At 27.3% G+C, this 24,856-nt stretch overlaps 2 protein-coding genes across 6 annotated transcripts in view; one reads left to right on the plus strand and one right to left on the minus strand.

The window, feature by feature from the left end:
- The window catches only part of Khc-73 (Kinesin heavy chain 73), a 224,570-nt gene extending 212,589 nt beyond the window's left edge, over positions 1 to 11,981 (minus strand). For 4 of the 5 annotated variants that reach the window (XM_067049162.1, XM_067049160.1, XM_067049161.1 and 1 more), the window contains exon 1: positions 11,764 to 11,981. In XM_067049162.1, coding sequence (XP_066905263.1) covers positions 11,764 to 11,818 — 55 coding nt within the window. In that variant the 5' untranslated portion in view covers positions 11,819 to 11,981. The remainder of the gene's footprint in view (positions 1 to 11,763) is intronic. The other variant, XM_067049163.1, reaches the window with a different exon arrangement.
- Positions 11,982 to 12,513: 532 nt separating this feature from the next.
- Positions 12,514 to 23,053, plus strand: PI31 (Proteasome inhibitor 31 kDa). The gene is made up of 5 exons (XM_014427237.2): positions 12,514 to 12,706; positions 12,777 to 12,926; positions 16,840 to 17,141; positions 20,373 to 20,528; positions 22,789 to 23,053. Exons 1-5 carry the CDS (start codon positions 12,539 to 12,541, stop codon positions 22,910 to 22,912), a joined length of 900 nt encoding a protein of 299 aa, XP_014282723.1. The 5' UTR covers positions 12,514 to 12,538; the 3' UTR covers positions 22,913 to 23,053.
- Positions 23,054 to 24,856: the final 1,803 nt, after the last annotated feature.

Consider the following 24,856-nt stretch of genomic DNA (forward strand, 5'->3'; position numbering starts at 1 on the left):
TATTCTTCCATGAGGGTTCGAAAAAAAATTAATATATATAAAAAATATATACAACCCTTTTATTTTGAATGAAGTAATGCGAGAATCCTAGCAGAGGTATTCTAGTAATAAAATATTTTATTATTATGATACAAGAGTGTAGCTATTGAATTTTTCTACAACCTTATTAATAAAAGAAAAATATTTTTTTCGGGTTACTAATAAAAATAATAGATTTGAGAGTGTTGTAATAAAGTATGAATTTTTTATTATTTCATATATTTTTCCAACAACATCAAAAACATTTCGTAATATTTTTATCAATTTAGAACCACTATTTTACATATTTTTCAATATTTCCCCGTTTTACATTTTCCTCTTTCCAATTAAATTTTGTTTTGTTTTTTAATGAAAAGAATGTTTTTACTAAATAAGGAAAAAAAATTATTTCATAAACAAAAATAATAACACAGATAATTTTCAGTTATTTTGTAAAATTAACATCTAATGCTATTAAAGATTTTCAATGTAAGTTCAATTTCAATGTAATTCTGAGATCCTTTGCTTTTCTCTGAGTCCATTGGTTTCTTTGATCTTACAATCAGATTTAATTTACATTAAACATTTCCCCCCCACTTCTGTATTTTCCCATTCAAATCTTATAAATTGTTCATATGATTTCGTTCCAGATATCTGAAATAAAATCTACAGCAATAAATATTATTGGCTAAACACTTTGAGGAATTCGCAGAGAATATTAAAATGTTTTTACATCTATTACATTTCTTTTTTAAAACCTTTTAAATAATTGAAAAGTTGTATGTGGTACTATCAGTTTTTTTTTAAAGTCGAGTTTCACTATTTTAATTATTTTTATATTAAATATTTCTGTGTTTTTATTATGAAAATAAATTCATATTTATTTACATATCACTGATTTGTTTGAATAGTGACACATCTCAAAAAAAAATTTTTTTTTGCGTTTGAGGTATTCAATACATTGTACCGCAGAAAAGTTACAGACAGGACGACCGAAAGAAAGTTACCGCAATCTACGGCACTATCCTTGGAATACACCAAACTCCATATAAAATCGAAACCTTTTTTTTGTCAAGTGCCACTATTCAACTAAAGCAGTAATATTTTCACCAATTCATCACATAAAAATCCCATCCCTAGCGATAATTATATTTATTACGATATTTGTTTTTATTAATTAATAGAACAAAATAAATAGATAAATAACTCTAATTTTTTATATCAAAGAAAATAATTCACGTTTGGTATATTATGGTAAATTTTGGTTTATTATACCAGATATTTCTATAATCTTAATATATTACATTACTACGTAAAAAATAAGTATAATATTATTATAGTATTGTCTTATTTATAACAATATAGGTTATTTATACATGTATATCAGTGAGATATTGCTTTTAAATACATACATCTTGTAATATGTATGTATGTACTTGCCAAATATAAAAATAAAGGAGGTTACGAAAAATTCATTGGCGTTTTTTTTCTATTCTATTGATTAATTAATAGAGTTCCGTAATGAATCGAAAGTAATTACATTTAATTTTCTATTATTTGTTATATAGGTTATAGGTATTCACTTTTATTTACTACAATTTTTCAAATATGGATTTTCAACATAATGTGCTTTTAATTGTCAATCATAATTTTTTTTTCTACTTTCTGTTAATTATAAATTAAGAATTTATAATTTTATACTCTTTAATTTCAATTATTACTTTTTTTAGCAATTTATTTTTAGAAGTTATATTTTTATTTAATAATATTTATTGTATCTGATGATTTTTTTTCCTTTCCTTTCTAAGAAACTCGATCCAAATTTTTATTTTGTGGAGGAATTCGCCCCGAAATAAATAATAAATTGTATCATTATTAATAAATTAAGGAATGTATCTAAATTAGACGATAAAAGTATTTTAAGTAAAATTAAAAAAAAAATTGTTTATGACATTAAACCAATCTCTGATTCATGCAATTTTAATTACCACCCTTGCAAGAATTATTATAACTTAGAAGCAAACAAATCTTCCTATATTTTCAATTTTCTTTTCTCGTATTTTCTGTCAACTCGTTGAATACTGCTCGCAGACTATCACTTTTATACCCTCTCTTATAGTACTATTTCCTTCAGAAATGTATTCATTATTCATGGTTATCTAAATCCAATTCCTTACATATATCTTCGTAATTTCGCCTTAACCGTTACTTTTCTCCTATCACCTGAGGTACAAGACGTAAGACAAGTCTATTAAAAATTACAAATTCAATATGTAACGTAATTTTCTCTTTTCACGGTCCAAAAAATTTGAAAATTTACGTAGGTGAAGAAAAAAAAAACTTAAACAACTTAAATTTATAAAATAAATTGATCATTTTTTCCCCTATAAATTAATGATTTCTTATCATTTCTGAGGTATTATACCACAATTTAGATTTTTTTAAATATTTAAAATGTTAAACTTTAGAAAAAAAAATATGAAGAAATTCTGTTTTCTCAATTACTGAAATTTATCATTTCTTGAAAATTAACACTTCATAAACTCATACGAGATAATACCTGATAAATAATTTGTTTTTTTTATGAAGGGAAGACTTGAAGGGCGGGAAACGAGGTAATTCAATTCTGTTTCCAATCGGTTTCTGATTGATTTTTTAATGTCGTATTTCAAACACTCGTTTCAGATCAGTAAATTTTAGCTTCATCAGAATATATCAATAAACCTATAAACAATATTATCATAATTTTAATTATGAAAGGTATAATTAAAATAACAATTAAGACTTCAGTGATTACAAAAAAACGTTTCGCTAAATGTCTTTGAAACAAGGAATCAACCTTGGCCAAGTGAAACTTGGGCATGAAGCATCGATTTTCCACAGTTATCCTTGTCTATTTTCTTTTCTTCCATTTCATAATTACAATGTTGGAGTGAGATAAGCTACGCCTGTAGCAGGTAGAAAATATAAGCTGAATTTATCTGACATTTTAATTTATTCATGAAAAAAGAAACACATGGGCACTAATACTTTGTCCTGATAAATTGAAGAGAGAGTATGACAAATTGGAAAAAAAATTGTCTACTGGAGTCGTTCTCTATTACATCCCATATATTTGTCAATTTATCTATACAATGAGAAATAAAGAGAAGAACCTTTTCTGATATTAAAGAATGAATCAAATTTATTTTTCCTTAAATGGTAACTTAATGAATAATAAATACAATTTTTATTTATTAAATATCAAATTGAAAGAGGTATAAAATTGTTGAACTATATTAAACCTACATTTTTAAATACAGAACTATCACATACATTAGTAAAGCTTAAATAGAACCTTTAAAAACTATAAAGTACCAGAAAATAAATTATAAAAACACAAATAAACATGCAGGAATGGTTTATAAAACTGTCCTGGAAAATATGGGTGAGAATGGACAATATACTTAATTGTTATATTATATTTGCTAAGTACAATATATTATATTTGTTTATAATAAATAGATTTTTTTTTATAAACATTAAATGTACATTTATGGTTATAAAATTTGTTCAGATTTATTTGATGATATTCAACCTAATTTAAATAAACTTTCTATTTTAAACCTAAATTAATTAAAAGCCAAAATAACTAAATTTAACTAGCAAATAAAATATAAAATAAAAACAACAAGAAACTAATTATGTTAGAGAAAAAAAATTTTCGTACCGTCTTAGACCTTAGCAAATGTTAATAGAATTATTCAATTTTATAATTTATTGACTCATGCCAATGTATAATTAAAAATATATTCAAAATGCAATTTTATATATTTATTTGTTTAATCACAAGAATAATGTTTTAATTTTAAAATTTAATATAATGTACTTGGGGCTCCACTAAACCTTCGAATTCCTCTCGTATTCAATCCTTACAATAAAAAATCCTTCGTAAAATCCTCAATGCTCCTTACTTTGTCACAAATAAAATCATACATAAAGACCTTAATGTTCCCTATGTAACCGATCTAGCCCGAACCAGATATCACTCCTTTCATTATAAACTCTCAAACCCCCTAGTTTCTAATCTTGCATCCTCTTCCATTCCTGACAATCCTCCGAGGCGCCAGAAAAGAAGATGGCCACGAGACCAGCTAATATAAAATGCCATTAGAGTGCTACTAATGGGTAGTTTCTCTACACGCCTGCAACACTCCAATTTAACTTAGATCAGATTTACTAAATGTATTATAATGTACAATTGTAAATAGCAATAAATAAATATTTAAAAAAAAATATATAATGCACAATAAAGTCAGAGATTTTTTTATTTTTAATTTATGAGTTTTAACAAAAACAAATTGAAGTATTTTTATTTCATTTTTTATTCAGTTTCAACATAAATCAGTTAAAACGTAAAAAATTCAAAAAATCGTAGAGTTATCTAGAATTTTCTTCTGATTAGTTGAAATTATGAAGAGATAAACCCAGTCTGTGAAATAAATGAAGGGACGTACTAAATGACTGATAATAATGACATAAGCATTAATTTTTAAGAAAACTGGAAGATAATAATAATTTAAAAAAAAAAAAAAAAAGGGTCAAAAAATAAGCTACAAAATAAGGCCAACAAGCATTACGCAAGATCCTTAGCTTTAGTCAATGAGTAAATTTCAGAAAACAAGCATCAAATTTAGAAATGATTTTCTTGAAAAATATACTGTTTATTAAACCAAATCGATGTCTTTCAAATAAATTATAATTTTAAAGTTTAACTAATGAAATATTGGTATCAAAGCATTAAATATCTGCAATTTATCAGGGAATTAGAACTTGAAAAAAAAAAATGAATTTTGTGTTTTGAATCCTTACCAGCAACTCAGTCAATATAAACAAGGAGGTTAACTGATTTTTTCTCATGGCCCTTCCTATGCTAATATTTACAATTATAATTAATAATTCGATTCCATCAAATATAATTTGTTAACATAATAATAGCACAATTTAGTCATTGCAGAATAATTATAAAATGAATATTTATATATTATTAGGCATTAAACATGCTAATTAACAGATGGAAGAAACATTTTAATGATTTACTGAATGTAAGAAGCAAGGAACCTGGCGTGACACCGGAGCTAGAAAACTTATCTGCTTTAGTACCACTCTCAGTCAAAGAAGTGGTAGAATCAGTTGACAAATTAAAAAATAACAGATCTCCAAGAGAAGAACTTCTGATTGCGGAATTCTTTAAAAGTGGTGGAGAGGAGCTGAATAATTAATTATACTTACTAATTGAGGATAAATGGGACAAATAATGCATGCCAGCAGAGTGGAAAACAATTTTAATTTACGATTAATTTTTATTAATATATTCTTGTTTGAGAGTGGTTTAGTTTATTTAAAAACAATATTTGATCCTTTTTCTCAACTTTATTCTTGTCAAAACCTTCCAACGCTTCGACCACTTAGGTCATTTTCAAGGATACCTACAAATAGCTCCTTTTAATTATTTTTATAACAATTTCATTATTTCCTTCAATTACATACTGATTTCTTTGGTCCTAACTTTACTTTATTGTCATTTTCTCTTTTAAAATTCTTAAAAATGCCGACTAATTGCCTTTGTCCCATCTTTAAATAAATTAATCATTAAAATAATATCATATAACATTATAAAATTTTTTGTTTTTTTAAAAATAGATTTCTACTTACATAATTTCTTCTATATAATTCTTTCCTAAATTTAAAACTTGTACTAACCACTTTTCCTTCTATCATTTACATTTGCAAACTTTAAACAGAACCTACCTTCAACATGTTAGGACTCTGTTATCACCTTATCATATAACATAATTTTTCTTAAAACATTAATTTACATTTTCAATATAATTTAATTAACATTTATTACTAATTTTTCTTAGTAATTTGTGCTTACAACACAAACATTTTTTAATATATTTAAATTCTATAATTAATTTATTTCTATTTTATGTGTATTTCTCTCACATATACATTTACCCTCCCCCTTTTTTATTTATTTTTTAACATATTTACTTCTCTATTCACACTTTTATTATTGCATATTTATTCCATTTATATACTTGTACTTGTACGGAATTTTTAAGAATTTTAAAAGAGAAAATGACAACAAAGTAAAGGTAGGACCAAAGAAATCAGTATGTAAGTGAAGGAAATAATGAAATTGTTATAAAAATAATTAAAAGGAGCTATTTGTAGGTATCCTTGAAAATGACCTAAGTGGTCGAAACGTTGGAAGGTTTTTAAAAAAGAATAAAGTTGAGAAAAAGGATCAAATATTGTTTTTAAATAAATTTTAATTTACCTTATACAGAAAAAGGGAGACAGGCTGCTCTGCGAAAATTACGAAGAAATATCGCTCTTAGGAGTAGCGAACAAAATAAATATTTTATAATATAATGGTTCCGAGATTAAATAAGTCAGCCGAAAATGTTCTACAGGAATGCCAATGTGGATTCCGCAGGGCAGGGGAACAACGGATCAGATATTTGTAATGATTAACTGTTTCATTCATGGAAAAATGCTGGGAGTATAATGGGGAAAATCTGAGGGAGTATCCTTTTTATAGACCACATCCGTGCTTTTGATACAGTGAATAAAAAAATTATAGGTTCAGCCAATTATTAAAGAGCTAAAGATCTGTGTGTTGAAGTTTTTTCTTTTGAAAACGTTAAATCCTTCTCCTGTCTTAGTGTGAAGCTTAATTGAAAAAATTAAATATCAGAAGTGAATAAACGGATTACGACAGGTATCCGGGCTTACTATGCAAATATAAAACTCTTCCGGTCATCGCTGTTGGCACGAACGACAAAAATAATGTTATATTACGTTAGTAAGGCCAGAGACATATTCTGCATACACTTGGAAACTTTGCAGCACGACAATAAATGTTTTGAAAATCTTAAGAGAGGAAAATTTTCCGTAAAATCTATGGACCTGTGTTGAAAGAGGATGAAAGGAGAATCAGGAAGAACAGTGAACTATATGAGTTATATGGATCTTGTGACATTGTCATACGAGAATGGTCACGTAGTACGGATGGATGAATTAAGAATGCAAAAAGAATTCTGCTTGGAAAAATATATGGTACTAGAAGCACGGCTGTTTCAACGGCCAAAAAATGGCGGCTGTTTCTAAACCTTAAAAAAAACATTAATTTTTCATTCGGAGCTCTATAACTTAAAAATTACCAACAACACTAGAAAATCTAAAAGAACGTTACTTAAAGAAGAGTAAATTTGCTGAAATATTAGCCCTAATAGAGCTATTTACGTCCAATAGTTCTCGAGATATAGCTTTTTAAAAACCAACATTACGTAAAAATGTACTGAAATATCAGTAGTTAGTTAATTTATTTTGAGAAATCTATATATCAGGAACTATGTGACGTGCAGATGTCTATTAGCAATCAAATTAAAGCTAGTTTAATATACTATATAGTAGTTTATAACCTTTACCTTCGTAGGAATAGTAGTTTTCATGATATTTGCTAAAATAATTTGATTTATAATTGTTCGGACAATAACTTTGATTTATGAAAAACATTATTTCAGAAACCATTGGACACACAGATGTCTGTCAGTTCTCAAATTAAAGCTAGTTAAATTTACTATAAAATAGTTTATGACTTTTTTGTTTGCAGGATTAGTAATTTTTATATTTGAAAAATAAACTCACAGAATGTTAATTTTAGTTGTTCGTATAAAATGTTGGATTTTTGAAAGAATATATCTCTAGACCCATAAGACGCACATATGTCTACCAACACTCAAACTAAAGGAAATTTAACTTACTATAAAGTAGTTTATGACACTTATATTCGTAGGGGTAGTAGTTTTTATAATTTTCAGATATGAATATAAATTTGGAAAATGAAAACTTGTCCGAACAACTATTAATCAATTTATTTTAGCAATTTTCATGAAAAATAATACTCCTACGAGAATAAACGTCATAAACTACTTTATAGCTCAATAAACTATCTTTAATTTTAATGCTAATAGACATCTAGGAGATAGGCATTTGGTAGGCCTATTAGAGCTTACATTATAGCAAATTTACTCAATTTTAAATAATGTTCTCTTAGATTTCCAATTTTTGTTGGTAGTTGTTAAGATATTGAACTCCGAATAAAAAATTAGTTATTTTTAACGTTTTGAAACAGCCGGCATTTTTTATTCCTCCTACCTATACCTGGCAGACTCATCAATTTTGACTAGTAATTATACCTAGTATTCAGTTAATTAATCAAAAATTGGAGTAAAATAACTGAATTTTTTCCCCTCCTGGGTTCTTGTACAAAAAGTTGTTAGGGAACGCTGTAGAGCTACGTAGTTAATTTTTTTTTTTTTTTAAATGCTTTATTTTATTTAAAACCGTTCATTGGTTTAAAATAACGATGTGTTCTTTCAAATATGAAACAATATTAACAAAAACCATATTAGAATATTTTTTAAAAATGTGCTGCAACGACCAGCTTGGATTCACTTGTAAGAAAGTACTGCTTCTTCAGACCAACTGTTTTAAACATACTAGGAGGTTATGGTCAGACTTTTCCAAAACCAAGCTGAAGAACAAGAACCCACTTTATAGAGGCTGAGTCTACCCCAAGGAGGTATCTCCCAAATTTTTAGAAGAACAAATTTTATCTCTGAATCGCCTATTGTTTAAAATTTATGCATATGATTCAAGAGTGATATAGAGCTGTTTAAATTCATTTTTTAACTTTTTCATACTTCTATTTTTAAAATTTACTAGAATCCGTTGATTACTCAGTTTTGAAAACAAAAATGAGGTACCTCATTGTTTTTCGAGTAATCTTCACTTAATATATTTAAAAAACAGTAGATATCAGGTATCGACTTTTTAGTATTTTATAAAGTGTGAATTTCCAAGAAATGATAAAATTCGATTATTCGGAAAAGATAATTTAGTCAGTTTCACCTTTTTCTCTGAAGTTCAACATTATTCATAAATAAATAGTGGTAAAATATCTCAGGAACAATAAATAAAAAACAAAATTTAATTTATCTCAAAAACTAATGAGTACCATTTTTTTTTTTTTTTTTACGTACGTACATTTTAAAATTATTTCTAGGAAAGTATACTCTTATGCCTTAGGTGAATGAGTTAAAAATTTCATTACCCTTTTAAGAGATTAAATAATCAGGATCTGCTTCAAGCAAATTTATAAATATCATAATTTATTATCTCATTAACGATAATAAATTATGATATCTTTAAACAACATTGGATCTTTCTATTCAGATTTTTTTTTGAAGCTGCTGCTAAGAACTTCGAACGGTCATGAAGGGAATGGATGTTCACCACAATGAAAGACTGATAACATTCAGACCCGTTTCATAAGTATATACCATATATCTTACATCTTTTATATGGCAAATCCGTTCGTATAGAAACATACGTGTATAATTACGCTCTGATCATTAAATTAATGAGCTCAAGTCAAAAACCAACGAAGCGGTGCTAATTAGATAAGTCATTCTTGACCAAAAAATTATTAAAATAAATTAACAGATAAGATTTAAATAAATAAAACATAACATCTTATACAAATAAAATTTCTTCCCTAGTAAACATTAAATAAATAAACTTGTATTTCTCTTTAAAACAACTTATTAATATTATATAAACGCATTTATATGAACGAAAATTCCAAATAAATTTTCAACAGGGAATATGACTAAGAATAAATAGAGTAATGTATATATTTTTTCGGTAAATAATGTGTCTTGCATTTAATAATACAAAAAAATAAAATAAAATAAATATTTTACAATGATTTATAAAACATTTAAGAAAACAAAATAAAAATTATATAATCAGAGATATGGTATAATTAACAGCAAGTATTACTTTCTTTCTTAAAATTATTTTAAATGACATGAAATACATCTGGAATATATAAAAAAAAGAAGTATTTACTGTAAATTATTTAAATAAAGATAAAAATATTAACAAAATAAAATTACGCGAGTAACTATAAAACGTTAATTTCTTGAGTTCAATCAGTGAAAAAAATATAAATAAATTGTATGTAATTTGTTTTTAATATAATATCAAAACAATTACTCATAAAAAACGCAACTCTCCCTATTTTTTTAAGATTTAGGGACAAACTTCAAAATCATTTTGAAACTCTGATTTTGTAATTGCTACACAATGATATATCTATGTATTTCCTGTAAAACTAGAAAAGTCAAAATCATTAATTCTTTTAGGTCGGGAATATTGTTTACATTTTTAATAATTTTTCATTCGTTTATTTTTAATCTCAGTAATAAAACAATATTTTGTTTTTTTACTCATTCGTGTTAAAATCTTAAACATTATTTTATAAAAATAGATTTATTCAGATTTGAATTAAAGATTTCATTTAAAATTTATCTCCGAATTGTGCTTAGTTCTTATTATGAAAACAATTCTTTCAAGATATTTGAACCGACTTTCATCAAAGATAAAAAATAAAATACCGAAGATAAGAAACGATTTGGTGTTTTGCGATTTTAATTAATACGCGGGAAAAAATTCGGGTTCAAAAGAGAAAAAATAAATTGCCTTCTACTATAGATAACGAAACAATAATTACTACCATTTTTCTTTTTTTAATTCAATTTTCACTTTTTATTGGTATTAATATTATTTTAAATATGTATTTATGCACAGCATCCCTTTCAAAGGAATAAAAGAACAAGACAATTTTCGAGTCATATAAATCAATTGAGTGCCAAAAATCATAAACATACAACAAGTAACAGAAATCTTGTTTTATCAAATTCATAGAAATTTAAATTGATGTTTGATCATATCAATAAAGAGATTATTTTGTAAAGACTATTATTGTAATATACTTTATAATACAGACAAACCCATTTCAAGAAAAATACAAACATACTCAAAACTGATAAAGCCAAATTAAAAAGAAAATAGAGAAAAAAAGTTTTACTGAAAAAATTATATATTTACTAATTTTTTTCGGAAACTATTAAATTGAATAAACCTATGAAATAACTGAAGCTTATTGCTGGAACAAGATTGTATAAACTGTAATATTGTAAAACAGAATTGGGTATCTTATAATAAAATAAACTTAAAAAATCGAACTGTTTTACATGTTGTACTAATTATTTTTATTTTTTAACAACGAAATCAAAACGAGGATGAAGACTATGCTATAAAATTAAAAATAGTAATAGTTTTCAATGTACTTAATTCCTAATGTTTGTTCAAATGAATGAAATCGTCATTATCAGGTGAGTTGTAAGTGTAACTAATGATTAAGAACTAGGTTTTTTTTTTTTTTTCAACAAATGAAACCAGATTAAAATGATGATTGTTTTGTAGTCTTAATAATTACAAAACTTGTTCAAGAAATAAACGATATTATTTAAGTTGTCAATTAGGATAACAATGTTCAAGGTGTACTACCATTCCGTAATACTGCACAAAGTGTCATAACACAACAGATAACTTAACATAAATTGTATTCGATTTAAGAAATAATGACAAGGGAATAACGATATTTATTAAAGAATAAAAAAAAAAAATAAAGAATACAATCATGAATAAACAATTAAATAAACAAACATAACCCAAGCATGACAACATACTGACAACGATGCTGTTGAATTAAACATCAAATAAATTACATAACATATATTTAATTGGTAAAGTTTGGCGAAAATAAACAATATATTTACATACCTCGGCGGTTAAAAGGCCGAACTCGAACAGCCACTCGAATTTTATCACTAGCCATTATTATACGTTGGAATTAACGTACGAAGAAGAATCACTAAATTTAAGCATTAAAAAAAAGTTAAAATTTTCACTAATTCACATATCTACCCCATCCCAGACGAGCTTATGTCCTGTCAACAAGGCTTCACGGACCTGCCGTACCACGACACTAGTCGCCATATTACTTTTCCTGCTTCTTATCGATCACTTTTAATTCCAGATTCCCAGTGTTCACTGCCAGTACGATTTTTATTTCAATTAATATTATTATAAGTAAGAGTAATGAAAGGAATAATGAAGTCATAATAGTATAATAATCTATAAAATTATCACATCATTAGCCTTCATAGTTTTTCATAAAATTTACATTAAATTAATCCTCTGAGAAATTGAATTCAATTAGAAACAAAAGTAACTTTGCTTTAAGGCTTTTCAAAGAACTAAGAATTCGTCTCCCTGAAATCTTCATTTTTAAAAGAATTTTTCAATGACAAACAAACCCACGTTTAGCTGACTCACACTTATTACATTTGTAAATACGGTTTTAGAATTTAGATTTTTGATGACTGTTTCACATCAACAAAAAATCTATTATTTGTCATATAAATTTAATCCATTCGAAAAACTTAAGCTATGAAAGTATCAAAAATTTTAAAAATCGATACTATTTTTCTAATAAGTATCGATTTTCTTAACGGTACACCGGGAGGAGGTTACACTTCTATAAGACTGTTTTTTGATGACAACTGTAATTTTAAACATCACAAAAATGTCCGAACTATTCGGTTGGGATTTAATGTATAAAGTGTCCGAAAAGGATTTGAAGAAAAAAGAAGATGTTATCACGTTATTCATTCATTATCTCCTCATTAAAGCCGGTTATAAATGTATTGGTTTGGGCGAAGATGTAAGTTTTGGTAGATTAATTTTGGTACTTTTCTAAAAGTTGTCTTGCTTTATGGCTTTTTTCCTTGCAGAAAGCTCTGACTGGAAATGAAGTTGCTACTGAAACCTTACCTACAGATTGGAATTCAGGATTAACTTATTCTCTTCGATACATATATAATAATAGTTTATTCATCTTTAAAGGCATTCCTCTTGATGATAACATTGTTTATAATTTACTTGTAAGTAGTACTTACTATTACATAAGTTTATTTTTATAATCATTTGTGGACATTACTTTGAAGTGATATAGATATCAACATAAGGTGTAATAGCATTTTATAATGTTGATTTTTTTTTATTTATCATCTGTCAAACTTAGTACTCATTTTAAAGCTTATTTTAACTTATTAAATATCAAAAAAATTAATTTTTTATGAACCCAATAATGGATATCGCAATCAATATGAAGTGAATCTTGTAGATGAAATGAATTTTACATACTCCGGAAAAGTATCATGTCTATATGAATTATAAGATTATTCCATTGTTGAAATCCTTCTTAGCCTTAAAAATTAATTATATATATAATCTTATCAAATTCTTGAGACTGCTATTTATTGTTTAATGAATCAATTGGTATTTATGTTAAGTCTCAATCTCAACACTCTTTACTACTTCAACAGTCCTACGTTTTGGCCAATTCGGCCATCATCAAGGAGAATCTTAAATATAAATTTATACCTCACATCCAATCATTTAAAAACATATTGCAGACGATTCTGCCCTGGTCATTAATGACTGTCAAATCATTCTATTTTGTCACAATTTCATTAATTTTAAAAACTTTTGATTTAATCAAAATCAGCTTAACACTATCAACTATCTTATCAACCAAACACTTTGATAAGATAGTTGATAGTGTTAAGTTGAATCAAATAGGTTTGTTGATAAGATAGTTGATAGTGTTAAGTTGATCTAAATTAAAAATTTTAAAAATTAATGAAATTGTGACGAAATAGGGTGATTTGAATGTTATTTATGACCTGGGCAGGATAGTCTGCAATACATTTTAAAATAATTGGATGTTAGGTGTAAATTTATATTTAAGACTGTTCTTGAGGATGGCCAAAATGTTGGACTGTTGATGAAATAACAAGAGTGTTGAGACTTAACGTAGATACCAATCGATTTATTTAACAATTAATTTTATGTAAACTAAATTGTTCATAAATATGTATTGTAACTGAAAAATTTCATATCTCGGATATAATTTATCTTGGTTTGTTGTATTTTCACTATAACATGTCAGACCACGATCCTTGAAACATACTGATAGGGTTTTTCTATCAGAAAATACATCTAGTTTGAATTTTCAGTTACAGAGAGAAGTACTTTATTTATTCATCTATGCTGCCTAAATACATTAGGTTGCCATCTCACACAGCATACTTATCAATCCGTAATCGGACATATTTACATTACACATACATGGTATAATCATAAAAAAAAGATATACAATAATAGGATATAATAAACAATTTTTTTCACCCCTACAGTTTCCCATTACAATCCATTTCGGTCTGTACAACCAATACCAATGTTTCACTCATTCCTATTTTTCTTTCTCATTTCTGCTCAATTATTCAATTCACCCGATCAACAAATTTGCTCTCCATAATTCACCCTCCTAAATCCTCTTCAGTGACCCGATAAAAAAAAATTCAATATTAGACGGTAATGTGAGATCAGACCATCATTCATAGTCACAGCAGTAGATCAGTCTACCAAGAACAAACAAATAAATACATTTTACGAGAATAAGAATAACACATAGATTAAAAGGAAAATATAATAAAAAAAACCGGTTACAGAAAACACTTGAATGGATAAATAAGTCAAAAAAAAAAATTTAATTTTCCTTGCCAAACTGATGTAAGTTTGTGATTTTGATTAGCAGTAATTTTAACGTGACTGTAGTAACTCTAACATTACTCAAATTTTATTTAAAAAATGTTTTCATGGCTGGGTCACTTTTATATTTTAAATGTTAAAATTTTAAATCATGTTGTAAATTAAGATAACCATTTTAACCCCTTCGATGGTTTACAAATTACAACTATCATTTTCTATTATTTGGGTTTTTTATTATCTTTTAGTGAATACATTGAACTTATAATTGAAACTTCTCGTGTATTGAATGCTTTTTTTAAAGGTATTATGTGTAGTGTCGGAATGATATTGCATAAATTATATCATTGTTTTTAAGTTATTAAATACATTCTGGTTTAACTTATGGGTCATGCTATACTGCAAGATATGATCAGTATTACTGTTTATTAATGACCCTCACTACAGCCCGAACAGTTGTTCTTTAGAACCTATTCTCTGTTATTGATTGGTGTGTTGGTTCTGCTAGTGGTTATTTTCTGACATAAAATACATATTATCCGTAACAGTTTTTATTTATTACATTTTTAGTTTCTTGATCGTATATCTATTTGTTAAGTGGCCAGAGGTATCTTACTTAATAAAACTCCCATGAGGATTTGTTCATATTGATCTCATATCAACAGCTTTCTAACTGGATCTAACAATATTAAATATTTTAATAAAAATAAATAGTACTTCATTTTAACTTATTGTTTACATCATTTTAGTTTTAATATAATCAATAATTGGCTTATCCTCTAATCAAGATATGTTAACAAAATCATAAAACTGGTGGAGGAGAAAAATAAAGGAATTTTTATACTTACTTTTGTCAAGGTTTTTTTGAGAAATAAGGCAAATATTTTTATGAGGAGAAGATGATTGGGATGTGATCAGATGAGAACTCAAATAAGTAAAACCTATTTATTCGTGGCAGCGTTTTTTCCAAAATATCAGGACTTCATTAGGGCTAAGAACAAAAAACAAATACTTATTTTTGTTTTCCGTTGACGGGATCCTCAAACCATCTCCTCATCTAATATCCACGGGATCTCCATAATAACCACATAATCCCTGTATTATCTGTTTAATCTCCTGATATAATATCCATTTAGTTAATAATTAGTAGATTGGGCTGTAGACTGTGGTTATTTTGTGACAGCACTCCTAGCTTTGGGCAGTCTGTTGGATAACCCCAGTAGAAAAAGTAATCCCAGTCTAAGATACTATATTTTGACTATATCTAATTCAAAATAAAATAAAACTTTCCTTTTTTTTCTTATGTGCTTATATTACATCAATGCAGTGACATGTTTTAATAACTTTTTACTCTGTTTGCTATGTGTGTCAGGTTCTAGTTATTAAAGCAATGTGGATAAGTACAGGAAGATAAAATTAGGGTTTCTATTACCCCTAAACTGAATCAGTTCCTTTCTTTTTATTATTATTTAAGTATACTTTAATAGAATGATCACTAGTCAAGGTGATAACTGATTCCATTCGAAGGAAGCGTTTCATAAGCTATGAAGAAATTAATTTCATAATTATAACATTTCCTATATTACTCATGTCTAAATTAATTTAAGGCAAGAATATGATAAGCCGTATGATGTAAATTTTTTAGTAGAATAGTTTTGAAAATTTTTTATTTAATATCTTATGCAGTTCATATTCCTATTCCTATCATATTCATATACAATTATAGGTAAATATTTTGGAATTATGTTGTTAGATAAACTAACATATTAAGTAGCTTTAAATAGAAACAAAGGCATATTGGGCATGAAATTCTAATTGTCTTCAAAATTCTGGCTTTTCGTGTTTTTGTTCTAAGGTATCAAATTGTATCCTCTCAAAACATCCATTTTTTTATTTTAATAGAATTACCAAAATTAATTTTTTTTATTTTAACTTTTTCAACAGGATTTATTGCTGTTTCTAAATTTATAAATCAATCAAAATGAATAATTTAAGTTTTCAAGTAGTATGATAAGTTCACCGAGTCGGTTCAATGGAAATATGGTAGTTAATGTCTCTTCAAGGATTTCCTGTTAGTAGTCTGTAAAAGTGTATCAAATTAAAACAAAAAAATTATGGAACTTAAATAGTTTTTTTTTTTTTTTTAATCAGTTTTGTTATTTAAGATATTAATTACACCATGACTTACCCAACAACCAATTGAATTGTACATTGAAAAAATGAATAGTTTTTATAATCCCACAGCATGCTGCAGAAATGAAGGTGACTAATGCTGCGTTTAACGTCCAAACTACAGTTGAAGCTACTTCAGGACCATTAGCAACTTTGATACCATCTCATGAACAGGTCATGAAAAAGATTCAACAGGAATTCATCGCTCCTATGGGAAATGGAAACAAGAAGGAAGCGACGACTCAGGCCTGTGCGATGGGAACGGGCAGAACGCCTGCTGATCTGCGTAGGCCTTATGTCGAACCTACAAATCCCCTTTATGTTGGACCATCAGGACCTGGTGGGCCTATACCTATAAGACCCGATCCTTTTTGGTAACTACTTTATTTTTTATATTTTCATGTATACCATTCGTTTATATGAACATCATTTGTGAGAAAATTCACTGAAATAATCATGTTAAAGAGTTGAAAGAAAATAATTTTCTATTATTACTGGGATAAGATCTTTTGGTCAACAGGCAGTATTAAGCTTGTAAATATTCTTTGTAAATCATTAAAGTGTATAAAATTATATTTTTGTATACAATAAAAGAATTGGATCAGTACAGTAGTACAGTACACTCACTTATCTGAGGTTGCTGTAATGCATAAATGCGAAAGCCTTAAAATAATCAATTAATTAGCAAAATATATTACTAAGCATTAAAAACTGTTTTTTGGTGAACCAATAAGTAAAAGCCTCTCTTCTGAAAAGGCTTATTAAAATTTCAAATATCCCTGAGTCATTTATTACCTAGCAATCAAATAAGGAATTTGGAAATATTTTAACCCTTTGCACTCAAAGTTTTTTTCATTCATATTACAAGCTTAATAATCCGCCAGCCGCGACTGTTATTTGTCACCAAAAGTGAAATATCTTATACACAATAGTTTTTATGATTTGGCTTTGTCCTCATGTTATGGACTGAACATTATTTGTATTGTCTCCATAGCGGAGCCCTTGAGTGCAAAGGGTTAATATTATTCTTAAACGCCATCCAAAGTCTTCTTACCATCTTTGTGTATCATGTTATCAATTATTTTGGAAGATCGTTGATTAAACGTGTGTAATATATAAAAGGAAGATGGTCTGGCTGCTATCAAAGAAAAAAACTGAAATGATAATTAAACTATTTAATGTGAGCCAACGTTTTGCTCCACGTTTCAGGGCTTCATCAGGGTTAAAAAAGATACAAACACTAAAATAAGGTAACAAAGTAAGAAAATAGATAACATGAAATATAAGTAAACTAAGGTGTGACTGTTTATGATTTAAAATATGTAAAGATTTATATAAAAATGAACAATTTAATTTATTTTGTTCATTATTTCTTATCTAAAATAGTTTAATTATTATTTGAATTTTTTCTTTGACTGCACCTAGACCATCTTCCTCTTACATCAATTATTTCATTTTTATATTTTTCCATTTCTCTACATTTTCTAATGTATTATGTGTTACAATTCACGCCATAGTGATTATATCGAGTTATCCTGTTTGAGGTAAGTGAGAGTGTTGTTCTCTTAACAAAACAATTTACATATGATATTCAAAAGACTTCATTGAGATTCGTTAAAAAAAAAAAAAATGTTCTATGAAAATGATTATTCTATTATAACACTTACTGATGTACTCGCATTCAGACATAAACTCATTGGTGGGTTATTTTTAAAATCGAGGTTTATGAATATTGAAACTTGGTGTATTAGCCGAGTGCCTTCTATACCCAAATGAACCTTTAGAGCTTTCTGAGAATACATTAATTTACTTTCTGTATTTTTATATGTGCTGATGCAAGGAGCTTTCAACATGTTAATATTTTTATATGAATAGGATAAAATGTGCTTGTAAAGAGGCATAACATATAATGGAAGGTAACCCAGTACTACATCAAGTTTTAATATTCATAGACTTCAACTTCATTAATTATCTGTCAGTGTATTTAAGTAGATATGCTAATGCATTCCATACCTTAGGAGAGATAGAGTTATTTCAGTTCTCTTTTTTTTTTAAATTAGTTTTAACTATTAGGAATTTACATTCTATTATTGGTGATGATAACCTTACAAATGATATGAAACTCCGAAAAGAAGTTACCTACAAAATTTTTTTAAATATTTTGAGCTCAAATTGTTTCAATACATTCATATAATATTACTGAATGATTTAAACCATCAAACTTCAAAATCTGTAGAGCTGTACCCTAACAATATTTTACAAATGTACTAACCAAGAGACTTGTTGAAGCCCAAAGAAAGATTTATTTTTAATTTAATTTTTTAGTCACCTACCATGTCTTCAACCTGTTTTTTTCTCTTTTTCAAAAATTAAAACAGCTGTTACTAGTTAGTTAGAAAAAATACTTGATTGAATAATAGTTCTTTGTATAAGAGTGTCATTAGTTTATGAAGACCTCATTCCAAGGATAGTTCAAAATGAAGAACTATTTAATATCCAGACAAGCTGAGAGGGACTCCTAGACAGTCCACTCCATGTTTTTTTGAGGTATTACTTATGTGTTTATTTGTAAACCTACATCTACCAAGCGGAGACTCCATTCCCCAACGACCCTCCACCATTTTTTTGGAGTCTATTGCTCATTTTCTGAGACACCGGGTTTGTGTTGGTTTCTGGCCCTTCCCCCCTCTGGCTCACTGCCACTGTTTAGCCTCCAACTCTTTGGGGTAGAGTATTTCAAGCGGCCATCTAGGAAGAGATTCAGTCTATTTTCTATTTATTTTTTATTCAATTATCGACAAGCTTTTATTCTTTCATCTACTGTGAGTGACTTTCTTTTGTTATTATATCAGATATTGAGTGTTCTTTTTTCTATTCATTATATAATTTTAGAAAGTTAATGATTTCATTTTTTTTTCTCTGTCCAATCTATAAGATTAAGGTTCTTATTTATATATTCAAGCATATTAATTTTCTTTCTTATCTTTTTCCTTTGTAAATTGTTATTTCTTTTATTAGAGAAAGGATCCTTTTGGTTTATTTAAATATTTTATTATTTTTATAACACACATTGTTGCAATAATATGAACGTATAGTTTATTTTATTTAATATATATATATTATTAAATTTGTATGTCAATCGAAAGCATTTTTTTTTTTTTTTTCTGTGTCAATTTGGTTTTTTGGGATTATTATTTTATAGCCCTCTGTCTATTATTTAAATCAAATTAGCCAATAGAATTTGTTTACTCTTAAGGAGAAGTTGGTATATTTTCATTTATGAAAAGCCCTTGCCCCAACAAGGCTAAATTCATTTTATAAAACAATTTTTTTAGTATTTGGAATCCAAATTTTTGAAAACATTAATGGAATCTCACTGAATAATTTGATCCATGAAATTTGAAAATCAGTTGAGCCGTTCGTTCAAAAATCGTGTAATATATACTAATGGACGAATGGAAATTATCATCCTTGTAGTTATGCCATAGTTCAGTAAAAACAAATTATTTAAAAAACATTTGTTAATTTATATGCATTTGTAATAATAGGAATTATCCTTAATCTCTTTATTTAACCTAATGTATGTATTGTTTTTGATCTTGCAGGGCAGATCCTGAGAGAGATCCACTTCGTGTCGGACAGTCCGATCTTGACCCGCTTGGTCGTGGAGGAGGTGGTATGATATTTAATCCTTTTAATAATCAACCTGGTGGTGGATTATTTGACCCATCTGCTGGATTACCCGGGCCACCATTGCCAAGGTAAATAATTGTATATTCTTTTATTATATTAGTAGATCTAAAATATCAAATTTAATTCTATCCTACCCTCTGTTGGATTTGGATTTTATGATGTTTCATCCTAAGAGTTGGTTTCAATCAATCTATCTGTATGTTATTGAATATTTATTGTAGAATATTACATCACAAATTATAAATATTATATTGTATTTTTTAAAAAAACAAAAAAGGAAAATGTTGTACCAGATTAGACTATTATTCTCTTAAATATTTTGTATTATTAATTAGTTTGAAATAAAAAGAAATATAAAAGTTTAAAATTTGTGTTATAATTTTAATTTGGTAATTATTTACAATTAATAGGTGTAATTCCTTTATAAAATTGATTATTATACGTATTAAAATACTCTTACATAAATTGCATATGTAAATAACTTGTTTGAATGCATTTAAACAACCTTTAAGTATTCTAGGAATTTCGAGCATCAGTATGTTACTTTAGTTTTTGATTTTTAAATAGATCTAAGTCACAGTTAAAGGAATCCAAAACATTCACTTATATAATTATGAGAGATAGTTGACCGTGGATGATAAATGAGTAGAAGATGGTTGGGGGTGCGGTCAATGAAACACAAATAAGTATGACTAACTTATTTTAATGTCGGCACATTAAAATAAGTTAGTCATACTTATTTGTGTTTCATTGACCGCACCCCCAACCATCTTCTACTCATTCACTTATATAATTAAACTGAAGGTTTTCAAACAATTTGGAGGTCATAATGTTTAAGCTAAATAATATTCCAATGCTAAATGGTAAAAATAAGGTACAAAAATTATCATATAATCAGGTCTGGTAGATAAATCATTGGATAGGGCAGGAAGTGATGAAAAAGACTGGTTTTGGAGAGGAAGTTGTTCAGTATTTGAGATGCCTTTGAACCATTGACAGCTTGTTTCAGTTTTTTGGAGGTCGTTGAATGTTCGGCTAAGTTGTTATCATGTCTTTGGATATTTAACTTCTCAATTTTTGTGATAATATAAAAATTGTATACAATAAAATTTGTAGAACTCATCTAAATAAGTAATGTTGATTTGAATGAATTCAAAATGTTTACAAGTGAGTGGGTGCTTTGGAAAGGTTGATGATTAAACTAAATGAGTAGCATTGATCATGAAGTACATACATTTATTTCAAGTATAATTCACTAGCTTTAGTTATAATTAAAATGATCTTGTCAAAGTAACATATTTATGTATTTATATTATTCTATGTTTAATATTAGGGCAAGGTATTTAATTACACCTATTTCTCTTTATATCTGAATAATTCCTGTAACTCTGTAAACATTACAGTTAAATATCTTGAAATTCACGTTTTTTCTTAAATTATTTTAATTTTTCTTAATATAAATAGTTTATAAATAAATAGTTTATAAATAAATAACTTTATAATCAGTAAGAAAAACATAAAAATATATATATATTTATATACACATGCGTGGATAAAAATATGTTGATGACCTGGAATTTTTCTAAAAATGATGTGCAAAACCTGAAAAGTCTGAAAAATATTTTATAATACTCCCTATATTCAGGTCTTTTTGTATTCTCTTCTGTGGGTCAATATTTTCAAAATTTATCTTATCCTATATTACCTGAAATATTAGTGACTAAGCCTATCTGCATAATGGCAACTTTTTAGTGTCGGTGATTTAAAAATATGGTCGGTTGAAAGTTGCCTGCTGTTGTTCAAAGCGCCCACTGGCAACTGAATAGCTGCTTAACTTCAGTTTCAAAATAGTTTTGGTCGATACTGCATGCATTTGTTTGTGATCTTCAAGGTAGAGAAAAATAAATGTTGTAATTGTTTAGTTGTCGCAAATTAATAATTGCCCATGTGAATGTTCTAATAAGAAATAATTTGTTCTATTTATAATTTCTTTTTGTAATTAGAAAGTTGCTTGACTAAAGTTGCCAGTGTGCGGCTAGCCTAAAAGTGAATTAAATTACCAGATTAAAGTACTCAATTGACCATAAATAGCAGTAAATTTAGTTTATATATTTTTAACACATTTAAACATATAAATATATACATACACATAAATTAAGTCAATATATCGCGACTTTGATTCCAAAACCTTTAGCTGCAGTGTGAAAAATATGTAATTATGAGGTTTCGGAATTAAGAGTCATGATATGTGCTCTATCCATATAATTCAAATTATATTTTTGTACTTAGTGTTAATAAGTTCAAACCAATATTTATTTTTTGTAATAGGGGTTCTGTTCCTCCTGGTGCAAGATTCGATCCATTTGGACCACCTACTGGAATGCCTCGCCCACGCAGGCCTCCTGGCTCAGACGAGTTCCCACCCCCCGGTTTTGGAGACATGTTCATGTGACCACCCATGTCTTGTTTTCAAAAATATTGTCTGTTTTTCTTTGTTTTAGTTTTCCTCTACCTGACCTATGTTTACCTTGTGATATCATTGTATTATATATTTTCATCCGATTATTGATTTGGATCGGTATTGAATTTGTATTTGATGAGATCTTATCTATAGTGCTACACTATTATTTTTTTTGTAAATTTTTTTTTTTAATATGAATGTGGTAAACTATCCTTACTTATTTCAATTGATTAAGTAGAAATATCAAGACTGTATATACATGTTATTCTCAACAAATATATATCTATATATATGTGTATGTGTGATTTTTAAAAGAAATTGAATACCCCCAACATTATTTGCCATGTTACTACATTAGTCAGAAATATGTGTGTGTCTAGGAATTTCAAAGGTTGAGCAAGTCATCTTGTTGATTGAAAGGCTCATATATAGGTAAAGTGAAATTTAAAAACTAACTATTTAATAACAATAGTGGTGACTTAAACACATTTATCATACTGGCGAAGAAGAGGATTGTGCTGTGCATGGATCTGCATGTTTAAAAGTCAAACTCCTGTTAGAACTTCTGTTTATGTGTTTTTTCTTATTCTCCATTACATTCTGCAACTTTACTTCTTCTATATTATTTTTTCTGAAATATTACTATTCTAATTAATAGTTAAATAATAATAATAATAAGTTAAAATAACTAAAACAAATGATCAGTACAACATAAAAAACTATAAGAATAGGATAAAGTACAACTAATTCTGTCAAATATAATAATGAAATGCACAGAATAACGACAGAAAATAGTATTTCTTCTACTTCAGTAAGCAGTCCAGTCAGTTGTGTGTACTATCTCATTTTATAATTAATAATGTTCCAAAACATTATTATTCTATCTGAATTCAATTCATTGCAGTTCACATTCTTTATCACAACCTAATAAAATAAATAATTAATTCAATAATAAGTAATTTAAAACACACTTAAAAAAATATGCACAATTTTTAATTCCGATCAATGAAACAAGAAAATGTAAATTCAGGATTTTAATTATATTAAAATAATAGTTCTGCTAATTGCCTGAAAAAAGCAACCACAACACAAACCAATAAAGGTAGAAAATAATAGCTCTAATTATCAACTTTCAAGATAAGCACCTTCGAACAGCCGTATTCCAAGACGAAATACAACTAAAATATTTATTGTAGTAGTTCAACTAGCCGTTCAGAGATGGCAGCACCAATCAAGGAAGAAACAAAATAGTAGTTTCAACAACCGCCGCAAGAGGCCAGCACCATCCAAGCAGCCATTTACGAAGTCTAGCAGAATTTTTTTAATTTAGTATTAGGATATTAGGAAGATACAGGAGCTCACTCAAAAAGACCGACCCTAGGGTCTCACCGAATAGTTGAGCTCCTGTGATCTCCTAATATCCTAATACAAATCAAAAATTTTCTTGTTAGACTTCGGAAATAGCTGCTTGGATGGTGCTGGCCTCTTGCGGCGGTTATTTAAACTACTATTTTGTACTTTCTTGATTTGTGCTGCTATCTTTAAACAGTTAGTTGAACTACCATTATAAATATTTTCCAGCTGTATTATCGTAATTTTTTTTCTCGTTTTATTGATAGGAATTGAAATGGTGTATATTTTTTTCGATTATATTTATTTAAGCGTGTTCATAATTAGTTATTATTTACTATCAATGATAATTATACATACCTTTATGCTCTTATTAACCTAATAAACTGTGAAATAGTAAAATAACAATAAAATATCGCTATTTAAAATATATTATTGTTTAACTTTGACTATGATAAAATGATTCCACCTTTCTATGAGTCTATGTTGCATTATTATAAAAGATTTGTTAAAAACTTCAAATAATATAAAAATTTAACCCTGATTATAGTTCTAAGTTGTAAATTAGTTTTATAACTAAAAATT

The sequence above is a fragment of the Halyomorpha halys genome, unplaced genomic scaffold (assembly GCF_000696795.3).
Source record: "Halyomorpha halys isolate HHAL.00 unplaced genomic scaffold, Hhal_1.1 Scaffold627.1, whole genome shotgun sequence".
Lineage (NCBI taxonomy): Eukaryota > Metazoa > Arthropoda > Insecta > Hemiptera > Pentatomidae > Halyomorpha > Halyomorpha halys.

What these genes read in the sequence shown, in the direction of transcription:
- PI31 (XM_014427237.2), top strand. Translation starts at nt 12,539, where the DNA reads ATGACAACTGTAATTTTAAACATCACAAAAATGTCCGAACTATTCGGT. An exon ending in GTATTGGTTTGGGCGAAGAT is followed by an intron (nt 12,707 to 12,776) that starts GTAAGTTTTGGT and finishes TTTTCCTTGCAG; the next exon opens with AAAGCTCTGACTGGAAATGA. An exon ending in ACATTGTTTATAATTTACTT is followed by an intron (nt 12,927 to 16,839) that starts GTAAGTAGTACT and finishes ATAATCCCACAG; the next exon opens with CATGCTGCAGAAATGAAGGT.